Genomic DNA, 14,588 nt, shown 5'->3' with positions numbered 1-14,588 from the left:
TTCCAAAGAGTTTCTTCGGGGTCCTCTGTAAAAGGTCCTTCATCTTTAAAACTGCAACCACGTCTTCTCCATTAACTTCCATTGGGTACATGACCGTGTTACCACTCTGCCTACAGCCTCCGTGGAATTCCTGGGTACTTACCTTGGGTGGTTCCTTGTGTCCCCTGCTCCCCCAAGTCTTTTGGTTCAAGTCCCGTTCTCCTTTGCAGTGGCGTTCTACTTTCTTAGAATATGGTTTGGTCTCTTCCTGGAGACCAGGGTATATTTATGCTACTTACCTGATTATTTTGATTTTTCTTGTGTGTATTGTTGATATTTCTCGGTACGAGATATACCAATGTGATAGTGATTGTGTTGTGTAATAAATAGACTTATTTTTATAAAACACTGTGGTTCTTTACATCTAATCATCACTGTTGATTAAATGTGGTAACACAAGCTGCTTTACGCTCCTTCAAGGTAAGCCTGAAGGCTGCTCTCCACAGCTACCACTTTGAGAGCTTTCTATGGTTATCAAAGACCAGTAAAACCACAACAAGGGTTGCCTGGATTAGTGCACGGTGCATCACTGCTGAGAGTGTGGGCCATATACTAAGCCAGCCTCCTACAACCACCACCATCAGTTATCCATTATACTTCTCCCACCAGGGCACAAGTCTCCAAAAAAGAAGTGGGCCCCTAACCAAATTAGTAAGTGACATCACAGCGCGTGACCTCACAACCCATGACCTCACAGGAAGTGAAATCACAAAAATGACATCAGATTCGAAGACCTCACATATGTTAGGCAGGTCTATCGTGAGTACATTTGAACGCATTACAATACTTAACAAATTAGATTTTGCAGCGGAGTTGTACCATAAAAGTGATGCAACCCCAGCGCAAGATCTACCCCTCCACTTACACATTTATCCAAGTCTCCCAGAAAGAAATTGGCAACAAGATGAAACGTGGCAGTATATCTGTTTTGCTTAATTGGTTGCAAAGTCTCGATTTTAAAAGATCTTATGGGGTTAAGGCACCTGCTGCAGAGATATTTATGTACCCAGTAAATCTCAGGAAATAATAATAATGGTGAGATAACTCTGGGGGTTAATGCTCTTGCTGGAGAGAGAGGTGATTTGTCTATTCCCAGTTTTGAATCAAAATAGCATAGAGGGTTAATATGTCTCCTGCAAAGTGCATCATGCGACACACAGGTGACGGATTTTTATTTTACGTAAATGGATAGGTGGGTTATTGCTTTTAACACAGAGATCCTTTTGTTACTAGCAGTTCATACATTGCAATCCTTCTAATATAGCACAGGGCGGTATGAAGGACATGTGGCTCCCACACCGTGTACCCCTCATGGTACACATCCTGTAAATTGATTTACACACGTTTTATTGTCAATGTATAATGTGTCTGAGTGCTGTAAAGCTCTCCGATATCCTGCATTGGGTTGAGCAGCGCTATAAAAGAAATGACAAAATAGTGGTATTTAAATTATTTGTATAAATATTAGGACGGACCGTAAGGGTGGATGTGTGCTTAGACGGAGTCTGATGGTAATTGTTCTCGTGTTCCAGGGCGAGGGTGAACTGCTCAAAATATACATTTCAACAAAACATCAGCCTGTGAGTGTCTGAACTGCACAGTGTGAAACAGTGAAATGAGGTAGGGTCCGGGGAGGGGCAGGGGGCAGGGGGCAGGGGGCAGCCAGCAATCAGCAAACTACCCCCTCCCTTTGTCCTGGAGGTGCAGACTGCAGGCAGCGGGGGCGGGGAGGGCGAGGGGAGTACAAAGGCACAAAGCTTTTGTGGCACAACAAAAGGGAAGGTCACGGGTCAAGTGCAGGGCCGTGGCACGTCAAAGAACTAGTGCTTTTAAGTGACAATGGCCCTGTGACTGACAGATGATAGAGGGGAAATTATTTTGTCGCCTCGTCCCACCCCACTAGAAAATCTGGTGGGGATATATCTATCCCCCGCGTCCCCCACACTTCCAGCGCCCATGCGTGGCCAAAAAACCTATCGTGGATATTACAGTACGTAGTGTTCCCTTTGTAGGGGACGTTTATACTGGACCAAGTTGCTGACGCACATTTTTGGCTCTGGTTCCAAACTAAAGTGATTACTTTTTCCAATCAGAAATGCGGGTACAGACACCCGTGCCAATGTCCCTGTCCCAGCCTGTCCTGTCTGCTGCTTAAGCAGAAAAACGTTTCCCGCTAATTAAAAGAAAGCCGATACCGGGCTCCTTGCTCGACACAAGGTGAGAAGGGAGACGCGAGACGGACCCACAGCTCCCGAGATCACTGTTGCATCCTTGTAGGCTTCAAAGACCCAGGTTCAATAAAGGAAGACCCATTCGGCTGTCATGTGACCCCCAGGCAGGCCCAAGCGCTGCATCACTGCTGCTTTTATCCAACATGCATTGGTAAAGGGAGCTCGGAAACCCGGATTGACTTTAATGGAATCACGTGACACTTCCTGGTGACACATTTATTGTTTTCGAGTGGTATTGGAATGCGGTTACCAGCTGAGCTGTCAATTGGGTGCTTTTTAAAGGGGCGTGGCCCCTGTGCCTTAGGGCCCTGTGTTACGCTCCTAATTTATTCCTCACTGCTCCAACCAGGATTACATTCCCTGGCTCTCTGGATACAGAGGTCGACCTCTGCAGTGCATTAACTAATAGAGGTGTCATAAAGTACGATAGCGCCTTTCCTACTGATTAACTTGTACTTATTTTACATTTAAGCCGCGTGTTATTTTATATGGACATACCTGAAGGTGAAAGAACAAAAAAAGTTACAGGATATTTTGTTTAGGCGCACCTTTGATCCACCCCCACTCGTCCCGCCCCCATTGTGCACAGCATCAGTTACTTTAACGCACTTCGACCACTGATCATGCATTGGTGCGCCTGTAGTGTGCACGTCGTCCGTGCCACAGGATAAACCACAGGACAGCAGTCTGGAGAGCTGAACTCTTCAGGCTCCTCGGACAGGGCAACCCGTAAAGAGCTTCCTACTTTGCGGCTGAGCTCCTGACCCCAGGGTGTCACCTCACCTGGAATCCCAGCAGGTGGGTCCTTCGTGGGTATGTGCCTGTAGGGGAGATCACTTCTGGCATCGCGAGAGTCCCATGGACAGAAGTGCAGAACCCGGGGTCCCAATGTGACCCCTGCCAGGAAAAATAGACACCCCTCCACCCGGCTCTGGAAGTGGGTGGGGAGGGGTCCCCCAAAAAGTTTTGGTGATGTTGGTGTCCATTTCGCTACAACATGTTCCCTTGAATACCTCAGGAAAGTCTTCTGTTCCAACATAGAGTGGCTGGCATGCCCAGCCACTCTAACCCAAGCCATTGTAATCTCAACTCCATAGACACACTACCTCACGCTCCCTACGCCTGACATGCTTGCTGGCAGTGAACTCACACTTCAAACACAAGGAGAGGATGGACGGAGCGCTGAAACTTTTCAGACACTCTCCCTAAGTGACAGATCTGGGTTGAATCCATCATCGTTCTTTAGCTCTCTTTGCCACCTCAGTTCAGACCCAGCTATATGCAAATCAGTCTTGACCCTGTGCCTCATGGGAAAGTCTAGCCCGAACTGCCAAGCCAGGACTTCCCTGAACCAGAAACAAGCATACTGGGAACGGTTTCTGGGTAACGCCCTTCTTCAGCCAGGCTTGCTTGAATCCAGTGGCAAAGTGAGCAAGGGACCCACGTCTGGGCATACCCTGCCAACTGAGGGCGAACAAGGCAAACCGCTCATGTTGGAGCTGGTTTGGCTCTTATACCGACGCTCATGCCAGGGCAAAGGATGACCACTGATTGGCAGAGAGGTTTGCAGTGCACTGTGTGTCAGACTGTCTCTGACCTGCAGAAGCCTTGGTCATGTGTCACTGAAACCGAAACCTGCTGGCTGAGAGTTGCGAGCCCTGCGCTAGTGAGTTAAAGATGAGAATGCTCAGGGGGGAGACTTAAAAGAGCCCTGCCCCTCTCCCTAAATCCCCGTTTTGTCCCGCGTTAGTTGAAACTGTGTTTTTATACTAAGATTCCTGCTTTACATGTCTCTTTGTTAATAATAATAGAAATGATAGAGCTTTTTAAGAAAATGATAGCAAGTGATTCACTTCAGTGTTCTTAATTTTCATTATTTCTTCTTTAACTCTTTAGCACCTGAAGAAGGCGTCCTGTAAAGAACAGGAACTCGCTCACCCATCATGTCGCATCCCACTGCTCCACCGCCATACAGTGACAAGGACCCGCTCTACCCTAGCCAACCCGCAGGGTATGGAGCTCCGAGCGGTTACGGGGTCCCTGGGGGCTACGTCCCTCCTGGAGGATTTGCACCGCCTGATCCGTATGCACAGCCTGGAGGGTACTACCCACAGCCTGGAGGATACCCGGAGCCAAGCAGCCAGCCAGGCCCAGACGCACGCCGGAACCAGCCACCACCAATGCCCATGCCCATAATGCCCCGGATGCCTCTCAATACAGGTGAGTCCTGAGCCTGGCGGAGGAAGAGTGTACTGCACCGCTGGGCGCCCGCTTCCACACTGAAGAGAACCAGGCCTAAGGGTCACTTGCAAAATTCTGATTAGCTGAAGAGTTGATAGGGATGCTGAAGGGTCAGTAACATCTTGTGCTTCTGCTTTAGCTTTACTGGCCTTTTAAAGTAGACCAATGCTTATCAAGCAAGCATTGGCAATACCAATAGGTCTGTCTTATGAATGAAAGTGTCTTTTCAGTCATTAATGAGTTTGGGGGTACTTTATTTTAGCCGATGGTTTCTGGTAGGTCCCACTGGCACCCATTTTTGAGGATCAGCTCTTATTTTTCCTCAACAGACTTTGATTTAGAGCAGTGGTCCCAAACGTTTAAACCCCCCTCTCCCCCCATATGAAAGAAAAAAAAATCATCAGGCCGCCCCCTCAGAATCAGAATTGTTCTCAATTACTCTATTCAATTGGCAGTGTTTAAATATGTCTAGACTTCTTTAAGCAGTTAAGTTCTGTTTTAAAAATACATTCAAGTGCATGATTGCCAAACATACTATTCTGGTTAGGTGGGCCTCACTAACTTGTAAAGTGTCCACAGTCCGATTATTAGAAGTGGGGGGTGGGTATTGAAGAATATTTAGAGTCCCTCCCCTTTTAAAACATGCTCTCAGTTAAGATATACATGACATGAAAGGTGTTAGTGATGGCCCATTAAAGAGTGGCTGACTGCGGCTCATTTTTTCTTAGCTTGAAACAAAGCCCTGTTATTAGCATAATGCTTCGGTTGGCCAGAGTCTGCCCACTCCACCGGGTTCACTTGAGCCCCCCCATCATTTGAAGACCCCTGATCTAGAGGTATAAGGAGAAAATTAACCAAAAGGGAAAAGAAAGAGGAAGAGAAAGATGTTAAAAAGTGACAAAAAGTGAAAGCAGGGATGAAAAAGAACCTGCAAGAGTGAGATGAAGAGTCAGGGAAATCCTGGTGGTGGATTAAAGAGACATGAGGTGGAATCAAGACAATGCAGGCTTGGTATTGAACAGGCACTCTGCCACGCTGCGCACCCATACCCAGGCATCCATTTACTGACTCATTCTTGCATTCACCCACTAAAACAACAACAAACTAGGTCCTCGTGTCCTGAAAGTGTAAACAAAGAAAATAAAGAAAATTACGCTGATAAGGGCAGGGTAGGGGTACCCTGTCTCCTTGCCTGGGGGAAAGAGGATGGGGGTCCAGAGGGATCTGTGGAATGTCATGTAGCAAAATATCAGTCTGTAGGCTTTAATATAGCGTATCAACAATCCACCCTTCAGTGCCCAGTAACTGGTATCATATGCTTTTCACAGCGAACATGTCGGGCCTATTGCCTTTAGGGAATTTTTTCATTATAAACAATCGGGCCTATAACCTTTATCATCGGCTTGTCACCATAAATAGCATAATCCTTCCCACAGGATAAACATGATGTATACTGTGATAACATTACAAGGTTGTACACATTTATTTGCCTAACTAATATAAAATCACTACTAATGGAGACTAAGAAGGATTCCCATAGTACTGATCTATTGTCCCCACGGTTTGTTTGGGTAGGCCACCAGAACCAAAATGCTTGTACACTACTGTAATCTGTGAGCGTGTGTAACAAAATTCCTGCCTATAGGCTTTAGCTCAGTGTAATAACATTCCATCCTTTAAAGCCCGTTGCCTTTAACACATGGTTTTCCTGTCCGGCTTACTTGCTTTGCCATAACTTTTCATTAAGAACAGACCACTCCTAAGGAACATGACATGTCCCATTGAACTGATAAAGTCTGTGGCCTTTACCATTGGCTGGATACTATGTCCAACACAGGCCTACTGAAGTGTGCATAGACTGGCAACCGTTATGCATACCGTTATAAAATAATAAATGTGTAGATTTAAAGATGGCTCAACAGTATACAGCGCATCTCGTAGAGCCCAGCAAGAAGCATCACAGTGAAAATCTTCTACTCCTGAGTTTGGCCAGAGTGGGTGAGCAACACCGAAACACTTGCCTATTCTGGTAATCTGTGAGATTACATGTAACCAAATAACCTGTAACCTAGTCTGCTGATAACTCAACGTTAGTGGTCTATTGGTTTTGACAAAAGGCTGTCACAAAAAAGCCAGGCCTACTGTCTTTGTCATAACCTTTTATAATAAAGAGACCAGACCTATGGATTTTTGCATAACTTCCCCCTGTGCACCAATCAGGCCTATAAGTGTTATCATTAACTGGGCACCATAACCAGTTCAGGCTTACTGTGCTCAGCGTAAACTTTCCCACAAGTCAACCATCAGACATAATCCTAAAATTAAAAATGTATATACAATTACAGCTAGAAAAGTAAAATACTCTCTCCCCCCAAAGAGAATCTAATGAGGATTATCGTTGTGCATATCTTCTATCCCCACAGTTTCTTCGGTGGGTCACCAACACCAAAACCCTTTCCGGCTATGGTAGTCTGAGATTCCATTTAACAGAATACCTACCTACAGGCTTTAGCACAGTTTAGTTATCGATTCTTAAAAGCCTATTACCTTTACCACATGCTTTTCACGGTATACGTCGTTTACCACACATGCAATACAATGCATGCCATTACAACGACTGCATTGTTACATCGCATCCCATTATGACTTGCTGTAGGGGGCAGAAGGTGTTGCCCTGACTGGAGTTGGGATAGTAAATTATTCTATTCCAAAATCCAGCGCCCCACCTACAGCAAGTCATTGTAAAAACTTGCGTTGTAATGGTATGCGATGTAACCACGCGGTCGTTATGACCACGTTGTAATGGCATGCGTTGTAAACACGTTCGTTGTAACTTGGCCTATTTGCTTTTCAAACTAAGTATGCCAGGCCTACTGGTTTTATCATAATGTTTCATAATAAGCAGATCAAACCTATGGAATCTGGCATGATTTTTCCTAATTAACTGATCAGGCCTATAGCCTTAATCGTTGGCTATACACTTTAACTAACACTGGCCTATTCAAGTGCACACAAACTGGCACCCGTCATACATGCAGGTAGAACATTACAAATATGTAGACAAATGCAGTTAGCAAAACAATATAGACGCCTTCTTAATAGAGCCTGTCAGGGAACATCACTACGTTTGACAAGATGATGAGCCATCAGCAGCTGTGGCAATCTGTCAGATGACCTATAACAAAATACCCCTCTATTGCCTGTAAAACAATGTGTTCATAGATGCTGTTCACAATAAATTAGTAGGCCTACTGTCTTTATCATAACTTGTCATAATAAGCAGATCAGACCTGTGGCATCCGATGTAGCGTGCCCCAGTGCTTGTCACCTTATCTAATCCAGGCCTACTCGGAGTATACGCTTTCACACAAGGCAACCACCAGGCACACAGTCCTAGCATTAGAATGGTCTATCGACTCACAGTTGGCTAAGCAGAACATGATCTCTCCTAGGAGGGCTAACAAGGATTCTCACGGAGCAGATCTTCTGTATCCACGGTTTGCCACCGGGGTAACCAACACCCTTAACTCTTCCCTACTACAGGAACCTGTGAGATTCCATTTAACAAAATACCTATGCATGGGTTTGAATATAGGGTGATGACAATCCACTCTGAAACGTATATTGACTTTAAAATATGCTTCACAATAAATGTCAGGTCTACTGCCTTTTTTGCAACATTTCATGATAAACCGATCAGGCCTAAAGCCATGATCATTGACTTACCAGCATAATCTACTCAGTCTTGCAGTATATAGTGTACATTTTGTCACAGGCCAAATAGTGCAATACAATTACTCTTTCCAGTGGCAGCCCAGTCAAATCGAGTACTGCTTTGAGTCGAGCCTAAGGCCTTCTATCCATGTAGTTCTCTGAGAGCCCGTTTTATTGATCACATAAGAGCTAGCAACAGCTGCAGCGTCGAGCCAGACCTAAAAATGCATGTACGTTGAGTAGTCCTGGGAGTTGGATACTGCTCTCAACCTCACAGCTGCACCCTGAAGTCTAAGGTTGATGATGGAAAAGGAAGGGACTTCAAAACAGCAATACACGCCTGCCTTCCTCCCATATGGGTTACTGCCAAAATAAAAAAAACACTATAAACTAACTACTTACCTAAGATACTATTACAGCATTACATGCCCTATGTGTGTTCCTGAAAGGTTAAGCTCCACTTCTCCAGGCATCCATGCGGCTACTGGTTCAGGCAGCTGGACAAAGGTACAAAATAATCACAACTGCATGGTGTTAAGCACTTTTCTCTGTTAAAGCACGCAAATTCTGCCCGACCAAAATGTGATTGTGTCCACCAACATGTTCAGAGCCAAATCCCCCTCCTTTTTTAGGGCTCGCGCCTGTGTTGCAGTTCGTAGCACTGCTCGCGCAGAGCGAGAGCCCTTTTGTTTGGGGTTTGTAAAGCTGCCACGCGCTCGTGCTTGTGTTTTTTCTTCCCGCGGCTCTATTGGCTTTCGCATGCTTTTTTTAATTAAAAAGCCAGCACGCAATTGGGCAAAGGCGGGCGCATGTCCTGCCTTTGCTCCATTCATTCTCGACGGTGGCCAGCACGCGTTCGCCTTGCTCCCGCGCTCTCTCCCCCTGCTCCTCTGTGGTGCGCGCACACCACTACTTTCGATTCCCGGCCCTGCTCCTCAGTGGTGCGCGCGCACACCACTGGTTTAACTGTGCGTACACCTAATTTTACAGCCATTTCTAATTTGATTTCTCTGGCCACACACAGCCCTGGCGAGTCCGGTTTGGTGGCCAACTGCCAGACCCGGGATGCTGCCGTAAATCGTCAAGCCAGATCTTGCTGCTTGCTCCCTGTTTCTGATAAAAAAAACACTCCGCTGTTAATTTTGTTTCTTAATCAATGTATATTTTTAAAGCTTCCGGAGCTTCCATTCCTTTCTCAATACTGTGAGCCACACACACTTCCTGTTGAATGATTGCTTCATATCCTTTTCATTCATATCCTTGTTTTTGTTAGGCACGGGGAGATCAAGTGATTTGCCCAGAATCACAGGATGTTGAGCCGATGCCCGATTCATGTTCCCCAGCTCTGTCCGTTAGGCCACCTCCTCCAATTTTTGGAGTTGTAGACCAGGTTAATTTCTTCTGAAACAAATGGGCAACTTAAAATAATGTAAGAGTGGGGAACATGAAGTTATCCGGTGACCTTAATTGCAACGTGCCCGGTTTGGACCGCCGGACCTAGATTGCCTCAATCGCATATTTAGCTATACCGTTGCCTTCGATTGACTCTGACAAACAGGCATTACTAATCAATCAATCGATCAATAAGGACTGTGGAAATCGAACTAATACAGTAAACCAACCAGCAAACGCTCACCTCTGTCGTCGGGGGTGGCCATGCTGCACTGAGAACCATGCACTCATCGAAAGAGCCAGCAAGCTCGAAATGCCACGTCACCCGCAAGGGGAGAGTGGGGGGGGGGGTGTTACAGAAGACAGCCACTTGATGTTTCCCCCACTGTCCGGGAAGAAGTGTCTTTTTTCAGTGGCTATTTGGCCAATCAGGCTAGCCACAGTGAGCGCGAGATCGCTTACCCCGTCCCCTGGGGGCGATATTTAGTCCTGGATAAAGTTGGGTGTTTAGGAGGGCTCACTTGCCTGGTCGTCCTTGTTTTCTCACTAGTTTTGATTCCACTTGATGTCTATTTTTCCCAACACCGTACACTTCAAGTGGCCTTTGCTCACTCTAGATGTTCTTTTGAGTCCATGCTTTCCTTCCTAACTGTTTACCTATTCTCTCTCTTCCTCGTCCTTTCTCAAATGTCAGATGATAACAAGCATTTACAATGCAATAGGTCTCGCATTTACGCGAGTTTGAGCTATTGGCATTGTAAATGACAATGCCTTTTATTTAGATTTTGTTTTTTAAACCTAAATAAAAGGCATTGTCATTTACAATGCCAATAGCTTAAACTTGTGTAAATGCGAGACCAATTGCACTGCAAATGCTTGTTTAGGTTTATAACATGTTTGGCAACAGCTGCGCTGTCCAGCTAAACCTAAAGAGATCAAATTTACCCATAGATTGGTTCTCCTTAGATATTGTATTCACGTCACAAACCTGGGGTTTTAAAAGCACATGTATCGTGTGGCAGGGATTATAGATGTGTAAGTGCGATCTCTCACTCTTGAATGGAGAAGGTGTTCAGCCCACAGTTTAAACTAAGATGCCCATATTGTCAATAGATCCCTCACATTTTTTTTGCTCACTTAACTGTGTTGAGTTTATTTAAAAAAAATAATAAGGGGCACAACATTTTTTCTCAGGCACCTGCTTTTTTCTGCTTGTATGGCATCCTCCCTTTCATACTTCTTCCCTCTTTTCTTCACCTCCCTTCCCTCCTCTTCTCTTGTAATGCCCAGTATAGGGCTTTTGCTGAAGCGAATGAGCAGACTGTTCTATCTGGTCTTGAGACCTTGATAGTGGTGCAGGTGCCTCCTCATGAAACCTCTGGTATTCCACTCACCTGAAGGCTTCTCCCTGGTACTCGCTAAATCCTCTTCATGGACTTGTGACCACACCTTCAGCAAATCTCATCTTTCATGCACATCTTGTGGTGTTGAGATCAGCTGTATTGTTTCTCCTTTGGAGGACTCCTACTCTTGGTTCTCCTCTTTCTTCTCCTCATGTTCGTCCTTCTCTGTTCTTCATTGTTCTCTTTTCCCCCTTGTCTTGTTACGCCTCCTCTACCTTCACTATTCTCCTCCTTGCTCCCCTTCCTTTGTCTTCTTTTCCTTCTACTTTTCTCTCCCTCTTTCTTCTCTTCCCTTCTCCTTTTCAGTCTCCACATCATTCTGCATACTTATCCTCTTCAATTGCCTCTTCCTTCTCATCTCCCTCCAGTTTCCCTCTCCTGCTCCTTTTTTAGTTCTCTTCCTTCACCTCCGACTCTTCCTTCCTCCTCCAATCCATTCTTGTCCCTTTCTGTCGCTTCTCAAGCTTTCTCTTTTATCCCTATTCGAATCTCTCATCCTTTTTCTGCCTTCTTTTGCTCTGCCTCCTTCTCCTCCTCTCATTCACCACATCAAAGGTACACACATAATAATTATCTTCTGATAGAGACCTCTAGCCACAGAGTCCTCACCTTTTGAATATCCTTCAGGCGTCAGACTGGATTGAGACATTTTTCAGTCTTACCTCGGCGTGTCAGTAGGTGGCATCACACTGCTCCACAGTGACCCCCTTCCACTCCGGAAATGATGTGTATGGCCTATACAGGCGCCCCTGCACGTTGACGGCTGTCTGTGCCTCCAGACGCAGAGCCCCAAGAGCGATACCGATTGGGAGCAATGTGTCCTAGACTTGGGATTTCATTAATGGGAGATCCGATCACAGTTTGGGGAGCTTGGGAGGATCAGTGAGGAATTTGCTGCTCCATAGTCTCTACCAAAAAGAGCATTACTGAAGATAAGTAACCTGTTCATCTTATAGAGACTTATAGCCGCAGATTCCTCACCTTTTGAATAGCTTCCAAAGCAGCATCTATATGAAGTTGAGTCTGTGGATGGGCCTAAACCAGAAAGTCTTGCAGGACAGAGTAGGAAAAATGCCCCTCTTGGCGTACCTGGCTATCCAGACAATAGTGTTCGTGAACTTATGGAAAAAAACTAGTAGATGGTAGTCGTGTCGGAGGCATGTTTACAGCCTGTTGGGTTACCGCTATCTTAGTGTCTCAGTCTCCTACGAAATACGCTACGCAGTCATTCCAGGTGTGAGGATAAGCTTTCTTACTAGCGGTGTTCGGCATCACTTCGAGGTAAAAAATGCCAAACCGCGGGACTCTCCTGGAGATTGAATAAGTAGGAAGGCAGGTGCTCTCCGTAGGGTTCCGCCAGGTAACCTAAACACCGGGCATGCCACCAGCAGCCTTTGTATGAATGCCCTTTTCACTGCCTGGGGACGCTCTTTCTCCCAGTTACCACCTCTATGACCTTTCCTTCCTATGGGAGCTCATTACACATCTTACCTCGTGCACTGACCTCTCCATCCAGGGGCTGCTTCTATTCAAGAGCCTCCAGGGCATCCCTGTGACCCTTTCCCTCGCCTCTGGCTCTGGGCACGGCAGAGGGTCATTGATAACGTTTATTAGAATGTTTCATATCTACTCATACAAGACATTTATCATCTGGGGTTGGAGCTCCCATCCCATGCCCTGCATGGGCTCCACAAACCGACTGTTCATCAGAGCTCTAAGAAAAGTGGCGTCAGTCCCTCTTTTATGTTCATCCGTCCAAGAGGTACAGAGAGCCTAAACTGTGTGGTAAACCCGTGTCTCACTAGCGGTGAATGATGAATGAATCCGACGGCCCATCTGCCCTTTAGTAAGAAAAACAATATTTGTAAGTAGCATCATAAACCAGCTGTTTCTGCCAACCTATTATATGGGTTAGTATATTCTCTATTCCTTGTATTGTGTTTCTTTTTTAGGGACAGTCCGTGCAAACTTGATGGTAAAGATTAGTAGTCTTGTAGCTGTTGGCACTGAATAGCCCGTTTTAATTTTAGAAGTGACCTACATCCGTGCCAAGCAGGAGGTACACACTGCTTGCTCACGCCCTGCTGGCTCCCTCAGCTTATCAGTAGGCAGGTCTGACTGGCAGCCGAGAGGCAGCCTGGGAGAGCGGGGTAAAGGCCAGACTTGACTTGACTGTAGCATCCGATGTTGAGGGTTTCACCCAGTAAAGAGCGCTGCCATCTTGGAGTGGTAAGAGATCCCAGGTGAGCGATTTGTCCAGGTTTGAATTAGTAGTTCACATGGGGGCAAGCCTATCAGATCTCTAGTCTCTTATCTCTAAAGTTGGTAACTCGCTGCCAGTCCCTAAAGCCGCTTGCAGCACAGCTTCTCTACCCTTTCAATATTGGTTATTAATCATAAATGGGTGAACCTTTATGGGTCAGCTGAAAGGCCCTCTGGTGAACGGACGATCTTTTAGCTACGTTGATCTACTTGGCAATGTGAAAATAAACTGACAATTGAAGATAATGCAGACCAAGAATCAATACATCTTTCAATACCCAAAAGGAAAGTGTAGGGATGAATTCAGTAGAGATGAAATGAAAAGGCTGGGGATAAATCGGTTGAGATGTGATTCAACGGATGCTTTCACTGATGGAAACACTTGTGAAAAGTGACTTGTATTCATTCATTCTCCAGACGCAGATGGACAGTTTAGAGAAAGAAAGCTGCCAGCCAAGAATAACACTATTTGATATTCATGGACTGATGTCCAGCAGTCTAGTTGCATACCTCTTTCTATGCATTTCCTACACGGTGGTATGGGATTGCTCTGTTGGAAGTGTGTTCATTAACATTGAATAATAGTATGTAATTGATATGTCCATATTTAGCTAGAAATATTAAATCACTGCACGTGGATGACATGTTGGAAGTTTGTAAACATTATATTGAATGTTAAATTGTGCATCAAATGTTTCCAAATTGCCTTTGTTTTTTTAAAGTCTGACAAATAAAAAGTATGTTTATTTTACAAATACATTTGTTTTCTCTTTTTATCAAAGGGAGTTGCATCTAATTAATATTATGCAAATGAATTTTATTTTATTTTTTGTTACTGGAAGCACCATTTAACCATTGATTGCACTTTTTTTGTCTCCACTTATTTACACATTGCAAAATAGTTAGACGTAGCAAACAGACTGCCCATTGTAACAAGCTGACACCTTTCAAGTCAGGAGACTAGAGACATGATTATTGCAAACATGTTTAAAACTTGATGGGCACCTCTCGCGCGTCATTGCAGTTGAACGCCCCCTAACATACCTTTCACAGTAGTAACCACATGTGTGCCCAACATTCTAAACTACCGTTGGCAAAACCAATAGGGATGGCATTAGCTGTCAGCCTTTTGGCCTTATCAATGCTTGTTTTGCCATGGTTTTTGTAAAAGATTATTAGTGAGAATCTGCCTGGCCCTTGCCCATTAAAAAAAAATAACATTGGCTAAAAGCAAAAATCTTTTTGCCTCACAAAATAACCTTTCATACATAGCAGTCCCTGGCACTGACGGGAAATGCTTTGCGCG

At 45.2% G+C, this 14,588-nt stretch overlaps 1 protein-coding gene across 1 annotated transcript in view; it reads left to right on the top strand.

Annotated features, from left to right (window-relative positions):
* The window catches only part of TMBIM1 (transmembrane BAX inhibitor motif containing 1), a 233,355-nt gene that overhangs the window by 118,977 nt on the left and 99,790 nt on the right, over positions 1-14,588 (top strand). Inside the window, exon 2 of the mRNA XM_085650023.1 lies at positions 4,167-4,490. Coding sequence (XP_085506149.1) covers positions 4,214-4,490 — 277 coding nt within the window. The 5' untranslated portion in view covers positions 4,167-4,213. The remainder of the gene's footprint in view (positions 1-4,166; positions 4,491-14,588) is intronic.

The sequence above is a fragment of the Triturus cristatus genome, chromosome 3_2 (assembly GCF_964204655.1).
Source record: "Triturus cristatus chromosome 3_2, aTriCri1.1, whole genome shotgun sequence".
Taxonomy (NCBI): domain Eukaryota; kingdom Metazoa; phylum Chordata; class Amphibia; order Caudata; family Salamandridae; genus Triturus; species Triturus cristatus.
The sequence above is the reverse complement of the archived record's forward strand: the minus strand, read 5'-3'. Positions and strand labels throughout refer to the sequence as shown.